This window comes from Rousettus aegyptiacus, unplaced genomic scaffold (assembly GCF_014176215.1).
Source record: "Rousettus aegyptiacus isolate mRouAeg1 unplaced genomic scaffold, mRouAeg1.p scaffold_m13_p_4, whole genome shotgun sequence".
Lineage (NCBI taxonomy): Eukaryota > Metazoa > Chordata > Mammalia > Chiroptera > Pteropodidae > Rousettus > Rousettus aegyptiacus.
Window position 1 is genome coordinate 33,530,627 of NW_023416307.1, and position 17,452 is coordinate 33,548,078.

At 33.1% G+C, this 17,452-nt stretch overlaps 1 protein-coding gene across 17 annotated transcripts in view; it reads left to right on the forward strand.

The window, feature by feature from the left end:
* Positions 1-17,452, forward strand: part of NLGN1 (neuroligin 1) — a 732,068-nt gene that overhangs the window by 705,670 nt on the left and 8,946 nt on the right. For all 17 annotated transcript variants that reach the window (XM_036219182.1, XM_036219181.1, XM_036219186.1 and 14 more), the window contains one exon: positions 14,626-14,838. In XM_036219182.1, the coding sequence (XP_036075075.1) occupies positions 14,626-14,838 (213 nt within the window). The remainder of the gene's footprint in view (positions 1-14,625; positions 14,839-17,452) is intronic.

Here is a 17,452-nt window from a genome sequence, read left to right on the forward strand (position 1 = left end):
ATAGATAAATACTGATCACACCTCTACTCCCAGAGCTCCACTTGTTCCTTTGCATGAGGTTTCCCTGGGCAGAATCTGATATGCTGTTTTTAAAAAGGAAAGGACTTTTAGTTTTACCATTGAGCACAATATGACTATACCTGCTCACTTCAGTGGGATATCAAGGCTTGCTCTATTGCCAAACTTGCTCCTATAACCGGTGCTGCCCAGTTTTCATGAGTCAGCCCACGACATATACTTTGGTGGAATTAATTTTTCACCTTCAATGATAGCAATATTAACCAACTCTAATTTTGAAAAAACAAAAGGAAACTATCTACAAAATTGGTCACTAAGTAATGAAAACTTTTCAAATAATACTTGTTTAATATGGAACCAATTTACAGTATATAATTTACTGGTAGTATTTTCTTCAATGTAAGAAAGGTTGGATGGACTTCTCTCAACATCTGGGCAGCATCTAAAACTGTTTACATGCAAACATTATGCTGAACAATTGGTGAAAGCTTGTTGTGAACCTCTCGGACTGGTTGTCACTAACTCATGATACCTTCGTGTAAGTAACAAACGAACAAACAAACAACAACAAAAACCTACTACAGGCCAACTCCCTTGTGCCACAACAATTTCTTCACCCTGAGGTGGCCCTGTTTATGGGCAACCGTATAGCACCTGAGCAATGCTGATCAAGTACAGGGTAACAGTGGGTCTTTTCTATTACATAAGCTCAAGAAAAATTCTTAGCATGCTGTATAATATTTCTTTTTCTGTAGAATTTGTAACATTGCTTTTGTTATAATTGACATTATTCAAATAAATTGCAAATTAAACTACTATAACTTGGCTCTGATCAACAAATATCAATCGACGTTATATATTTATCTATTTATATAAGAGTTGGAGAATAAGTTCCATACAATGTAAACAAAAAAAATTGGATAGTTTTGCCTGATGAGTAAAGATTTTCCTTGAATATCTTGCCAGAAGAACCTGCCAGATGTTTTCCATCTTCTCTGCACACAGAACAAAAGGAAACTAACTTAAACTACATAGATATTTCAGCTTTGAAAATAATCTCCTTGCAAAGAGAATAATAAAATTAGTCTATAAGAAAACTCTTTCCCCCACGGCAAATAGAATCTTAAAAGTAAGACTAAGGATTTTATTATCTTACATTTTAAAATACAGTTTTTCATTTCCATTGGAAATATAAGGATAATTTGTAGATTTAAACAAAAAATCAGTATTTTTAAATGTGAGAAAAATTAATAAAGGTACATAGAATAGACTTCACACATTCATTTTTTTTGTTGTTGTTGTGGGAGAACTGGTATTTTTCATGGGAAAATACCCCTGCTTGTCTAAAATAGCTAAGGCTGAACAAAGGGTAGTCTGGAGAAAAGGTTAACAGAGTAGATAGTGTCATATATCAAATTTTTGCCATTATAGTTTTATCATAGAAAACACTGTTACATAACTCTCGGTGATGTTATGTAAAGCAAAAAGAAGGGGGAGCATGTTCAATGTAGTGAATTTTTTGAGTAAAAAAAAATTCCACAACCTACTTTTTACTCTTTACTAGTACTGGACTTAGAAGCCAGGAAAAGGGGGTTTCTGACCACTGGTGAGACATGGGGCAACTGTTATTCACTCTCTGATTCTCAGTCTTCTCATCTGTAAAATTATGTGATTGCACTAATTACTAAAGTTCTTTTCAGTCCTCGTATTTTTAGTAGGAATTTCTTACATTCTTTATCTTTAAGACATCATAGCTCTAAAATTTTAGTGTACATCAAAATTGCCTGGGAATTTGCTAAAAGTTCAGATTCCACCCCCAGGGATTCTGGGCCTCTCCCCCAGACATTCTAATTCCATAGGTAGAGTCCAAAACCTCTTTTTCAATGAATTTCTCCTTGATGAGATTGCCAGAAGGCCAAGGAATATATTCAAAAAACATTCGAATAAAACCTAACTTTCTGAAGAACAGGAAACATGTCTTACTAGACTGTATATTGAGTAACTAGCAGAGTGCATGGCAAAGAGTACATGCCCTGCAAATGCTGGTTTAATGAATTATTTTTATCAAAAGATTCATATTTGCGATATTAAGTTATCTTCATGATTATCTGAAGCTCTAAGAGAAGGAACGGGCATTTCTAACAGAAGGGAGGTGGGCTATATTCAGATTCCTCAGTAACTACAAACTGACGTAAAGTGGTTTGTAAGTTAGCAAATTAAAATATATATGTATATCTTCTCTTCTTTATAGCTCCCTTTAAATCCTCAATGCAAAAGAAAAAAAATTGAATTCAGCCCTTGTATGCTTTTTACACAGTGGCATAATAATAGGATGCTCTTTTTATTCTGGAAAAGGACTACCTCTTTATATTAAGTACTAGAAAATCAAGCTGTCATTTCAACCCACAGCAGCTGTCTCTTGCACCACCTCTGCCAAATGTCACCCTTCCTTTCTGGGGTTTGATTCTGCTACTGGATCTGGGGGAGTATGCCTCGCTGCACAGCTTGTAACATCAGTCTCTGTGCCTTTGAGTTTCAGATTCTTTCTCATTTCACCTCATGTATATTAATACAGAGATTAGTTTCACTTTTTCTTGAATAGCTAATCACTTGGCAGCCAACACCCTACTGTGGCATTGCAGGTCAAATCAGCTGAAAAGGACAGCGACTTCAAGCTGGAAAATATAATGCTTAGTGAAAACTGCACCCAGGACAGGACCTCAGACTTGTCACCCACACATGAAAGATTTATTTTCAATTACAAATCCAAGCTTAATGTGAGGGCACCCTGGGGGAGATTCAGATCACTGCTTCTTCTAAATTGACCTTCTACTTGTTTCAATATTTCCTTCGCTATTGAACAGCATTCCATGACCCTCTGAGCTAAAGATCCATATTTGCGACTGTGGGAATTGCTGTGCTAGGAAAACTTTTGAAAAATCTCTCTAAATGAAGGCCAAGTTACATGAATAGTGTCCTCCTTGGTGAGCCCTCACTGGCTAACACAGCAGTAAATCTGGGGCTTCCGGCAGTACTTTCGATGGGTTGCAGGGCCAATAATGCCACAAGGCTTGAGTAAAATCCAAAAAGCAAAAAAATTATTCCAATTTTTATTATTTAGGTGGATTTGTTGTTAACATCTAATTAAGACCTGTCTTATATCCCTTTGGCATTAGTAAATAAGATGACCTGAGGCGAGCTGCTGGTGCTGCTATGTTGGTCTCTGGACTGCCTCAGGATATTGCGGCTCCCTAGTCTAATACATTTACGGACACCAGCAGCTGCTCTATAATGCCTACCATATGGCCCTAATCTAGGGTTCAGAAGCTTGTCTTTTAAGAATCAGTAATTGAAAGTTCCCAAGAAAAGTTGAGTTTTTAAAAAATATATCTTTATAATTTAAAATTTTGGGGAATGAGATTTGTGGATCATCATTCCAGTTTTATTTGAGATCTCATTAGTGGGAAATAGCTTCAATTTAATTTTCTTTTGATTGCAGCTTTCACTACTTCTAATCTGAGACTTTTCCCTTTCTACGTATGTTCCTAAACCATTTTTTGTAGAATACTTACATCATTCTTGTTTTCACTTTTACATATAACTATTATGCCTTTAATCATGAATAATTGTATTAGATAAAAATAAACATTTTACCTTCATTAGGTTTATCTTGTGGACATTTAGCTTTCTCTTAGTAATTATGTCTATATAATGTCAGAAATGGTGCCAGATTTTTCCAGTATTTGTAAACACCGAATAGTCTAATTATATGTATATTTAGGCTGTGCATAAAAAGAAATTATTAACTAATTCTCTCTTGATATATATGTTATTATATATATTTTTAATATATATTAGTGTGTATGTGTATATATGTGTGTATATATATGTGGGTGTGTATATATATATACACATATATATACATATATATATGTATATATATATACACATATATATACATATATATACACACCCACATATATATACACACATATGTATATATATGTGTGTATATATATACACATATATATACATATATATACACACCCACATATATATACACATATATATACACATACACATATATATATTAACCACCTTTGCTGGAATCAAAAGTACCTAGAAATAGTCACCTTTAACTCCGTAAGCATTTACTGTATACCTACTGTATGGGTGGCAGTGTACCCCATCTGGAGATAGAATCCAACAAATAATTACAATTCAATGTTGATACATACTCACAAAAGAATGTCCAGAGTAAACTGAGCATTTAGAGGAAGTGGATTAACTTTGTTTGCAGTTCTTCCAGCAACGTTTGAGCTGAGCCTTGGAGATAGAATAGAAGTTGACCATTTAAACAAACTAAAGAGCAGCGGTCTTCAGCAGAGAAGAATCAGTAGAGGAAGGTGATGAAGTGATCAAATCAAAGCCAGTCTTCCTCTCGCTGCAGTGGCTAAAGTATTTTGATGAATTTTGAGATTTAAAAAGAATATTTGACAATCAAGGGAAAGACCAAGTTCATTTAGCTACATGTTCCATCAAACAAGACAGCATAGTGATAGAATTTCCTAGTAAGACATTCACTTTTTTGTTTTTTTATTAATTGAATACTATATGGAATATTATTCAATGATAATCAAATTAAGTATCAGGAACACAAAGATGTTCTCTGTTTATTCAGGAAGATAAACTGATACACCAATGACAGTACAGTGTGGCAAGAGCTCAGATGGAGGTAACCCAGAGACTGGGTGTTAAATAATCTTGTGTGCATCTTTCCTATTGTTTACAAGGAAGAAGTTGTTCCCCTGCCCTCCTCCTCACTTTTATTTTATTCTAGTGGTATCGTCTAGATTACTCATACTGCCGTGATCTTTCCACAATCCACAGACGTTGTCATTAAAAATATTTTTAGCTAGAGTCAGTTATAGATTTGTTATTGCTATCTGTTTTGGGTGTGTGCATGTGTGTTTGTGTGTGTGTGGAGGAGTGTTGGTACACCTATATGTGGTATTTGTGAGATTTAGTGTTGTTCCAGATTAGTGTTTTTACCTCATTGAATGCTACTTTTTCACTGAGATATCCTTATATTCCAAAATACAGGAATGAGCTTCATTTCTGTTTTTCATAATTACTAATCTTTTGTAATTATTTTTTATAATCTTAATGTACTTTCACTAAATTACTTTGTAAATCTAATTAATTTTTAATTGTTAAAAAATTTTTAAGTGCTTTGTATATGAAAGACTATTCAAAAATTTTAACCAAAAGGAAGACAAAGAAAGACCACATTACAAGTTAAAAGTTTCTTGCAAAAATGCTATTTTTATTGTGCCAAAGAGGAGTAAGGATGTGCTCAATGATGATGAGAACATGTGAAAATAAGAAAGAAGACTTCATGGAGAGACTCCCACTGGCCAAATATGGGACAATTTGAGCACCAAAGTAAAAGACAGTAAAAGATTATAAGCTCTAGAATAAAATAAGAACCCATGAATTCATAATGATGTGAATAAACAAATGAGTGAATAAATGAATGGATACAAACTAGAAAGAAGGGAAAGCTTTTTTTTACTGCCAATTTCTATTAATAATAAATGATGAAATCAATATTTGTTTCACAGAAGAATCATGAACACATGCTAAAATTAGTGGATGAATGTGTTATGAGAAGCAGGATATTTACATAGTCTCAGCATAGTCTGACCATGTTGTATTTATTAACCACAAAGAAAAATAGTAAATTAATAAGTGAAATCTGGAAAATTATCACTTGAAATTAACCAAGTAGCCATGGGACAAATTAACATTGTGTACCTCCTGCTATGATGCATTGAGATGAACACATTATTACTTCTAAAATCTTTCTGCCAAAATTCATAACCTGAGGAAATATAATCATGAGAAAATAACAAATACTAATTGAGACACTTTCTATACAATAATTGACCTGTAGCCCTCAAAAAAGGTCAAGGTCAAGAAAAAATAAAGGACAGACCAATAAAATATTCAAAATTAAACAGATTAAATAGAAAACTAAATTCAATATGTGATTTCAGAGAGAGGAAGGAAGGAAGAAAGAAAGGAAGATTTTAGTTTGTGGGAAATCTGCATGAAGGGTACTCATAATTTTTTGTCTTATTTTTGAAATGTTTCTGTAATACTAAAATTATTTTAATATAAGTTTTTAAATCACTAAATCAGCCTGAATTGCTTTTAATAGAGAAGGAATAATAAAAACAGCACTTGATGAATACCAGATTTTACTATTCATACCTTAGGGTGAGATTTTTTCTCAAAAAATCCTATAATTGTAGAAACAAATAAGTAAAATAATCTGGTTTAGTCAATATTTATATGAAATTAGTTGTCTTGTCAGATTTATTCATTACTCAGACCTTATCTTCTATTCTTCCCTTATTTTTACTGTGTCTCCACAGGGGTCAGCTAGTGTGAAATTAAATAACACGATATCCCTTCTTCCCACTCAAGTCTCAGCTTTATCCAGTTTACTACTACTAACTATATTATAATGGTCAAAATTACTCATATATTATTTGTCTTTTCTTTTTTCTGCTGTTTTTCTCTTACTGTCTAAAAATATGTACTACTAACATGTTTTAGTAATTTTGCTAACTATTCTAAAATGAGCGATCAGCAAAGCAAGACACAAAGTCTTCTATTTAATCATCAAAACTGTTCTCATTCAATATAACCCAATTAAATGTTTGAGTTGAACTCTAAGGAAATACCCACAGTAAATACAAATCTGTCCTTTGCCCTTAATAGGATTCTTTAAATGTGTTTATATCATAACAAATACCCTTACTGCTCAGTTAAACCTTTGAACAAGTGTCCCCAACCCTGAGCTAGGGACCGGTCCTGGTCCATGGCCTGTTAGGGACCAGGCGGCACAATAGGAGGTGAGCAGTGGGTGGGTGAGCTACCAAAGCTTCATCTGTATTTGCAACCACTCTCCAGCATTAGCATCACCACCTCAGCTCCATCTCAGATCATCAGGCATTAGATTCTCATAGGAGCATCAGTCCCTGGTGCCAAAAAGGTTGGGGACTGCGAACTTAGAGAACATATGCATTTTCATTTGCCTGGCCAACTACAGTCTGTAGAACAATTTAAACAACTTTATGGTAAATTTAACCTCTTGTCTACATGCATATGTTTAACATTTTTTGTAATATTTGATCTTTATTCTTCTAATTTTTCTGAAATGTATAGTTCTTTTTAATAAAAATAGATTTCACAAGGAGGTGATAATGAGAAAAAAAGTCAAATTTAGTTAATTAATGCATTTTTACCCAAAATACATTAAACCTTCCTGTGTGCCAAAATGCTATCTTTTAATAAGATAACTCTGTAGGGTAGCTACTACTATTAATATTGTTTATTAGGAAAATGCGATTCATAGGGGCTTACTGGCTCACACAGTCACTTGCTTTAACACTCAAGTTGTCCTGCTAAACCTGATGCTCTATTCACAACACTAATTTTTGAGATAATCTCAAATGCCTCTCAAATTCACGCCTTCAGGCCTATAACCTGGGCCAATACCTGGGCTAGCCTGCAGGACCACATGTCATCATATTCTTTCTTCAGGTAGGGTCTACCCAATACTGTTCTATTTTTCTTCCTTTAAAGCTCCTGGGACACACTCTGTATCTAAGATCATTTTCCCCACAGATTGGCTGCTGAGTGGGTTATCTCCTAAATTCCCACTCCATTGCCGCCAACAAAGAAAAACACATAGACCTTCTTTTTTTTTTATTTGGAAAGTTTAATTATTTGTCCCCACACAGTAACAGAATTGTAATATATTAATTCCTGCCTTCACTCAGCAAAAATGAAAAGGGCAGACACATAGTCCAGAGAAAATAAAGAATATGAACAAATTATAAATACAATTTATAAATTACAAGACACATACACACACACAGACACACACTCATATTACAAGGGGAGCACATAAAAGGGACCAAAACATGCATTAGACAGAAATTTATGCAAGTTTTATAGTTATTATTGTTCCTGATGCTATATAGTATAGTTCTAAACTGTATAGTTCCTGAAAGTTTTTCTTATATGTTAGCCATTGTGGCTCCCTCAATGTCATGCTTTGTTGTAAATTATGAATTTAAATCATTAGACACATTCCTGCATAATAAGAACAATTAGAAATGAACAATGTGATTTCTTTAAATAGCCTTTTTCATGTCTTTGTGAGAGCAGTTATTCATAAAGCATGGCAATTTCATTATTTTTGATATCAGGTTTGCTGTCCAGATTCAAACAGGCTTACACTACACAACAGCTTGCTTCAGGGAGTATTGGATGAGCTTCTTTTGACATGCAAACCAACAAGTGTGAACATTAACAGCCTTAGGCTGTGGTAGAGAATAAAGGGGATGGCGAGACAGCTGGGGCTGGGGGTTCCTTTTGCCCCAGTATTTTGGGCCATTTCGATATGGGAATAGTATACATAAATCAGAGCTAAGGAAATCAGGGTCTTCTGCATTACTATCTATATTCAGAATAAACTGGTTAAAATAAATATTTTACTTCCATTTGGAAGTTCCATGTTAAAACTAAATATTATACAGAAGAATCAGTCTCAGCTGTTTACCTTAAAGATGGTGGAAGTATTGGGCATTTAAGACTGAAAAATAGATGAACATCTTCAGGTGTTTTCTTTCCAGGCATCTTTTGGCAGTCACCTTCTTTCTTATTTTATGCTTCTGTGTCCAGCTGTCAGGAATCAGAAGGCTTAGCCAGTAATTCATTTTGATCTTCCCAAAGATGAGCCACTAAAAATCAAATTATCTCACAACGAACAAATAAATAAATGCATCAAAATATTAAATTTTGAAAATACCACCAATACATGATATTAAGAAATCAGCCTCATTTCAGAGCAACTTTTTTTCTAGACGATATATGCAAAAAGAAAGTTATTTTGAAGCTATTCTTTGTTGTTTTCTAAGAAGAATTTAGACAGTAGCTCTCAAGAGAACACAAGGAGACTATCTAGAGGTGATGGGTAATTAAACAGTATTGTGTGTCTTCTTTTTCCCTATGCAGATCCCATATTTTCCAATTGGGGGATTTTAAGCTGTCAAATTTTAAACAATTTTGACTTAAAAAGAAAGGAAAAACTATCCCATTATGTTTTAACATAAGAATTTTATTTTGATACAACTGCGTCTCCCCATTAGAACAGAGTATTTTTCAAAAGCAAGTCTGATGACAGAATACTTGTTTGCTGGGAGCTTGGAGGTTTGGAGCTTGAGTGACTAGTGAAAAGATTTTTATGAGTCTAAGAGTAGAAGAGGAGGACCTAAAGTAAGTTAGTGAAATGAGTGGAAAGCAGGAGGCAGAGACAATGCAGAAGTAAAACTGATGACTTGGCAACTAAGAAGGTAGGGAGAGCTAACACATGGGGTTTCCAGTTGCATTTTCAGTTGGGAAGATTTGAAATATTAATCCCAAAGTTTTAAATCCTTTTGAGATGCAAAATTCTTAATGAATTATTTTTTGGATTCATATCCTAAAATTCTTAGAAGAATGTCTTGCTATCATTTAAAGTCTCAAGGCTGGCTCTTTAATGCTCAGTACGGTCTCTATTTTGAAGTACTTACCAATTTGACTCAAAAAGCCAACTATAGTAATCTGTATCCAGGCAACGACATTGATAAACACAGAAGAGTTCTCTTCTACTTCTTTATAGCATGAACTACATACTGTGGACTCTAAATATATATAGATCCTATGTAACACTTCTAGAGAATAAACATCATAAGCATAGTCATTTAAATTTTCCCCCTCCTTCAAAAAAAAAAAAAAAAAAAAGCACAACTGCTGTATAGAATCACCGACATCTTAAATCTCCAACATTCCAGTGTCACCATAAATATAAACAGTCTGCATTTTTCCTAGTTCAACTTCCTTCTTGAATATGTTTAGATCTTTTGTTTTCCTATGGTGAAGCACCCTGCTTTCCTTTTGTTTTACATTCTAAAGACAATACCTATATTGTTGTATGTAGGAGACCCGGGTCAACCAATAAACTGCAGAGGGTGCTACCAGACAGCTTAGCTTCTCACACACCATCAGGTCTGCCTTTCAGGGAGCTATTTGAGCTCTGTAAACGTTAATAACCTAAACCAATACTTTGGTCACAGTACTTATTTGTCTTTATTTCTTTTCCCCTTACCCAATTTATTTTTCCATTCTAAGGGCCTATGGACCTTTGTTAAATTGACTGGGTTCTCTCTAACACCTGAAAGTAATCCTACTTGCTAGATCAGGTAAACATCAAATTGAAACCAAACCTACTCAGTAAATTTAATACGATCAGTAGAACTAGTAGTTGCATGTAGGAACAATAGTTGGAGATTTTTTTTTTAATAGAAGGAATTTTTAGGTGGGAAAAATGGTATTAAATTATTCTATCACATAGTTGAAGACTAATTGTAGTGGACACATAAGCCACTATATAGATCTTTACAAATTCGGGTTTTGATTTTCTTTGGCTAAATACCCAAGAGTACAATTGCCAGGTCAAAAGGTAGTTCCATTTGTAATTTTTTGAGGAACCTGCAAACTGTTTTCCATAGTGACTATACCAATTTGCAAACACACCAACAGTGTATGAGGGTTCCCTTTTCTACAAATCTTTCCAACACTTGTGAAATAATTCTTGGCGTAATAGTAATAATAAATTTTTAAAGTTTGCTTTACATTGAATGTAATAATTTTTCAATGTTTTATATTTATGAGTCAGTTAAATTAAACAGTTGATTTTTTCTGAAAAATTCTGCTGCTTTCCCTACACACACACCACCATCTCCCTTTAAAAAGAAGAGCATGTTACTTGTTTTTTTCCAAAATTTGAACTTTTTATACTTTTAATAAAACATGCACATGTAATAAAATGCAAAAGCTATCAAAGGTTATACACTGAAGAATAAATTGTTCTTTCCCACCAACCTCAGTCCTGCAGTCGCCCACCTTAGAAGTAACCACTGCAATCAATTTTGAGTGTCCATCAAGAGATATACTGTGCATATGCAAACATATGTGTATATTTTTATCTTTCTGCTTATTTTCACAAACATATTCTATCTACAGATTGTATTTTTTTCTAACTTCACACTTTTTTTAATGTTTTCTATTTTTTAAAATTTTAATTAGTTTCAAGTACACAGTACGTTGGTTAGACATCTATATAGTCTATAGAATGATTCCCTGAATTGCTCCCTCCCTCCCCTGACCCTCCACCTAGCCAACATATTAATGCTAACTGCATTCCCTATGCTGTGCTCCCTATGCCCATGACCATCCATCAGCTACTAATTTGTACTTTTTTAACTCTTCACCGCATTCTCCCAACCCCTAACACCCCCGTCCCCTCTGTCTGTCACCAAATTGTCCACTATATTTGTGTTTGTTTTTAATTGGTTTATTCTTGTAAGCCTTAAATTCTGCATGCAAGTGAAATCATATAAATGTGTTTATCTTTCTCTATCTGACTTAAATACTTTCTAGGTTCATCAAAGCAATATCTTTTTGCATTCCCTTCCTTTTCATATGTAGGGGGCTTGTTTTCTTTTCCTTTCAGCTACTCTATCTTTTGGTTGGAGCGCTTAATTCTTTTCCATTTGAGTTACTTATTGATAGTAATGTAGTTGTTACCATTCTTTATTCCTATTTTTGATACGCTTTTTTTTTCTTCTTAAAGAATCCCCTCCAACATTTCCTGTAATACTGGCTAAGTGGTGATAAATTCATTTAGTTTATTTTTGTCTGGGAAGCTCTTTTTCTGTCAATCAACTCTAAATGATAGCTTTGCTAGATAAATTATTCTTGGTTGTATATCCTGGATCTTCATCCTTTTGAATATTTTTTGCCAAGCCCTACTGTCCTGCATAGTTTCTTTTGAGAAATCAGCTGTCAGTAATATGGGTGTTCCCTTATATGTAATTTTTTTTTCTCTTGCTGCTTTTAATATTCTTTTTTTTAGCATTTTAATTATGATATGTCTTGGTGTGGGCCTCTTCGGATCCCTAATTTTTGGAATTACAATATTGTTATGTAAACACAAAACTATTTACCAATCTACCAGAGTAATTAAAATGATGCTACTAAAACTGGAACTATAAAGGGGATACTATTTATTTAATGTGGAGGCAATAATTTTATTACTGTGATTCTCTACATGTTCTATATTGAATGATTATTTTGTTAGTGAGTCATTTTTGTACAAATGTAGAGATTCATTTGAATATTAACTGGAGTTATTCAATATTATTTCAAGAGGAATTAAATACAAATCTTGGGTTTTGGGCTGAGTGGTATAAGCTATATGCAGAAATCAAATTTCTACTTGAATATATTTGTGGTATAGAATTATATATGTAATAAACTACCTAGAGTGTGCTTTCATTCTTTCATTCATTCTCGCTTTTTCTTTCTCTCTAACACACACATATACACACATACTCCCTAACTCATGCCTCCTTTATCTTTCAAGAGCCTTTCTATCTAATGCACAGTAATCTTTCTGTAATGTTGTTTTCAGGGTTTGAGCCAACAGTCTATTTATATAGGTCAAAACATTTGCAACAAATTCCTTCAGGAACTTAAGCTAATGGTTAGGTTTTATACCAAAGTGTACTTAATAGCAAATAAAGTTAAAAAGAATTCCCTGCCATGTTTTTGTTTTGTATTTTTACATGCTCTTATTTATCTGACTATTGAGTATCTGAAAGTGTTTCTAGGTAAGCAGATCCTATAAAAATTTTCTTTTTTATAGGAAAAATATGTTTATTTGGAACCTAATTTTTGAAAATTAACTTTCATCTCAAAAATGATTTAATATTTTCAGAGTTATACACACACATATAAACATACACACACACATATACACACATAATGGAGTAGTCTTTTTGTTTCTTTTTGTTCTTGTAGGAAAAGGACTAATCATGTGCATTTTTTCATGTTTTTCAAAATTATTCAAGAAAATTTGTCCTTATCTATTACTTCCTATAATGATCCTAAAGAATTTTTGTCCATATTTTCATTTTGGGTATAGATTGATATACTCATAGGTATTGTCATCACAGTTTAGTTTTCACAAATGTAATTTGTGAAATTATGTTTTTACAAATTAAATAACATAATTTTAATGACAAATATTGACCCATTATATTGAGTTTCTATAATGGGTCTTCAGTAGAAGATAATATAATTAAAAAAAAAATAGTTCATAAACTTATTGAGTTCAGAAATTATATCCTTGAATATAATTAATTAATGTTTATGTAATATAGTTATAAATATTTTACATAATATATGAATTGTCTATAAAATAAAACATTTTATGAAATACATTCTACTTTTTTTTATTTCTACCAACTACAGAAATATATTAAAGTAAACATTTGTCTTACAAGTTGTAATAAACATATTATAAAATCTATTGCCAGTGTAAATAATAAATATGTTCAAAGTATTATTAAAGTAATATACTTGACTCTTCTCTGTACAACTTCCAAATACGGTTAAGTCCTCACTTAACATCATTGATAGGTTCTGCGACTTCAAGAGAAATGACATATACTGAAACCAATTTTACATCAAGCTAATTGATTTAAACAAGAGTTCAGTACCTACAGCATCTATTCCTTATGATGAAATGACATTGCATGAAATGTTATTTGAGAACCTTCTGCGTAATAAAGTCACTCAGCTCTTACTGCCACATTTTTTTTCTATTTCCTTTTTTCAAATGCCTTTGCCACTCTGTCAATTCAGATTCCTATAACCTCTCCCCTACTTCCATTCTTTCTATTGTGCAACATATGCTTCTCTTTATTATCTATCAGATTCACTTCAAAGCAGAGCTTTAGACATTCTAGAACTACGAGTCAGAACTTTTCAAAAATCTTCAGTTCTTCTATACGGTTTTCTAATTGAACAAATCTCCTCGGTTTAGCATTTAAGGTATTCCAAAATGTGGTCTCAGATTACCTCTAACACAGTGATTCTTTCTTAACCATGCACCATCAATAAAAATGTATCTATACATATACATGCAAAGAGTTGTATATTACTTTATGCACAAGTTTTAGAAAAATACACATGCTCTTCACCACTGCATCCTGCCTCTCTGCTACACATACCTTAAATTCCAATCATGTTACACAACGGGCAACTTGAGGACCAACACACTGTTCTATGGCAAAATCGCATTCTCATATGCTATATGACACTATCTCAAATATCTTCACCTAGTAACTTGGCCTCTAGAATGTCTCCCTTGAGGACTTTCAAAATGTTTTTCATTCTCTTTCTCTGCCCCCTATAACCTATTACCTGGATAATTTAGGGAAGACAAAGGTCATTTTTCAGAATTTAGTCTCTACTATTATCCTAAAGGAAATCCATTTATTCTCATGGGAAATAATTTTTTACTAAAAAATTTGTTCTTATCTTGATGAACACAGGCTTCAGTTGCATTTAAATTTAATGCCTATTTGATTCATGTCAACTCAAAACAGTGTTCTAAGGTATCTCTTCATTTCGATTTTCCAGGTTTCTTGAGTACAGGAGATCAGGCTGCAAAAGGAAACTATGGACTCCTTGATCTTATACAGGCTTTAAGATGGACTAGTGAGAACATTGGATTCTTTGGTGGTGACCCCTTAAGAATCACTGTTTTTGGATCTGGCGCTGGGGGTTCATGTGTCAATCTGCTGACTTTATCCCATTATTCTGAAGGTAACCGTTGGAGCAATTCAACCAAAGGTATTATGTGGGTTGCAAATTTTGACAATTTTGGTGTCTGCATGCCACCACCATCAGTAGTATGTGATGCTCTGTATATATTTCTCTGTTCAAACTGAGTTTTAGGTTGAATTTAATAACTGTTAGAAATGTTGTTTCTTTAGCTTTGGTATGCATGTTTAGATTTTTGTCAAGCTCTTTTCTTTGTCTCCTGTGGAGTTTAGTAAGTATGCCCTTTCAAGCACACTTTAGGATAGTTATTATTACCATTACTTTTTATTCTTCTAGAGGGTGATTTTTGGAAAAATCAAAGGCATTCACAGTTCTGTCATCTCTGTTTATTCAGTAACCAAAATCAAAAACGAGGTTTATTTTAATGCAAGGCTTGTGTATAATCTATTTTCAAGATAATAGACATTTAAAACCTTTTGCTAGAAAGAAGGAAGCAGTTATAAGCTAGTTTGTCTGAAAATGAGATTTTCACTTATGTGAGTAGAGAATGGATGTTTGATTATTTTGCATGCATGATCCAAAATTGTCAAACCATCAAGGTCACTAGTAGAGCTTTTGATTAAAAAGAAAAATAGGTTTGAAATTGTGCTTTCTTTTTTTTTCAATTTTCGACTCTAAAAGTGTTATTTTCCCCTCTCAAAGCTTGGCAAATCAGCATGGAGCACTGAGGTGGCTTAAACCCATAAGATATTTTTCCTAGCTCCATTTTCTGGCCATGACACCTTTTTTCCAAAGTGCCTGCCCAAGAGTTATCAAGTTGTTCTTTTTCATGGACCTTACCATGAGTTTAGTCACTCATTCGATTGTATTTATTAACTTGAAATATACACAAGAACAGAAGTGTTTTGTTGGAGAAGTCTGTAAATGCAAATATTTTCTCTCCATTATACATACATAAAAGATAGGAAGATAGAGGATAGACATCAAAATAGATCATCTTATATTTTTTCTTTTTTAATTTTTATTTCATATATATTAAGAAAGTATACTGTCTGAGTTTTATGATATAAGCACCCAATAGAATATTTGTTTTTGATATCAAAGACAAATTAATGTGGAATTTCAAAAGGATGGCCATTAATTAGATGAGTATATATATTTAGAGAAATATATATTATTATAAACATAATTTATGGAAATAGTTTCTGTAACAGCGCATTTAAATTAGTTGAGTTCAATTGATTCTAGACGATAAAATGTTACACCTGAGAAAATTATCAGAGATTTTGGTCTCTAATGAAATGGCTTATTTCAAAATGACAAATTTTCATGCTTTTTTAATTGAACAGATTAGATTATTCTAGCCTGAGGACTATAGTTATGCCAGTATTTATGTAGATTAACATTAAACAATTCGTTCAGACCTCTTTTACAAAATGGGCACCAAAAATGGGCACCAAAGCCAATTTCAGCCAGTCCAAAACTAGCATTCAGTAAAGAGATGAATTAATAAATTCACTGGCTGGCTTTGCTTTTTATCAATCGATGATATGGTAAACAGTGGCAAATGGCTATGCAAACAGTTCAAAAAATAGCATTTCATCGCCCTCTTTAAGGAAATCTGTCCTGACCACACAAATGGGCATACGTGTGCTCTAGTCCTAAGCTTATTTCCACAAATAAAATTGCCTGATTTGACCAGGAGATACTTAGGACATGTCTTGAAGTCATCAGGCCAATTCTATCTCCAGTAAGGCAAAACGTTAATGTTTGTTAACTTCTCGGATCCAGGGCAACGATTAGGCCTGTATCATTAGGAATCGACCACAGCTTTCATACACAAAGCAAGCACTCTCACTAATGATGTGGTTTTTCCAACACCATCTAGATGGCATATTTCAGACTATATTTGACTTGTATTTTCTTTAAAATCTTTTCTCATATATTTAGTTAATGTCATCGAACCCCTGAAATTAGAAAGCGTACTATAGAAATAACCAGGTTTATTTTAGTTGTTAAGATTTTAATTAGTAAAATATTTTTCTGAGCAAATGTTGACAAACACATAGCTTATATAATTTTTTAAATTATCTATATTTCAAACATGGTTCCATAGTGTAGCAGTTAGCACATCCGCTTTACATGCAAAAGGTCCTGGGTTCACGCCCCAGTGGAGCCACGGTCCGTGGTCTACGGCCAGGCCACTCTGAACAAGCCCAATGTCTGATCTTAGAAGTTAAGCAGGGTCAGGCCTGGTTAGTACTTGGGTGGGAGACCACTTAGGAAGACTAGGTGCTATAGGCATAAGCAATAATAATTAAAAAATTATCTATATTTATATCATTTACTCTAGCATACATTGCTCCTGCAAACTAAAAATATGTTCATAAAGATATAAGAAACCAAAACAAATTAATTAGTATTGTTTGACTTTTTAAATATTTTTAGAATTATCCAAGAACACATGAAGACTGAAGTTTGAATACATATTCATTTTTGTAAAAACCATTTTTATAACATTAACATGAATAATTGAGCCTGTGTTTAAATAACTGAACTACAAAACTATATTTGGAAATTGATAACAAATGTAATTTTCAAAAGAAAATAGATAAATTATATTTTTAAAACAAGCATTTTATTTGAAAATACCTTAATGGGTAGATAACATGCATTTGTAAAT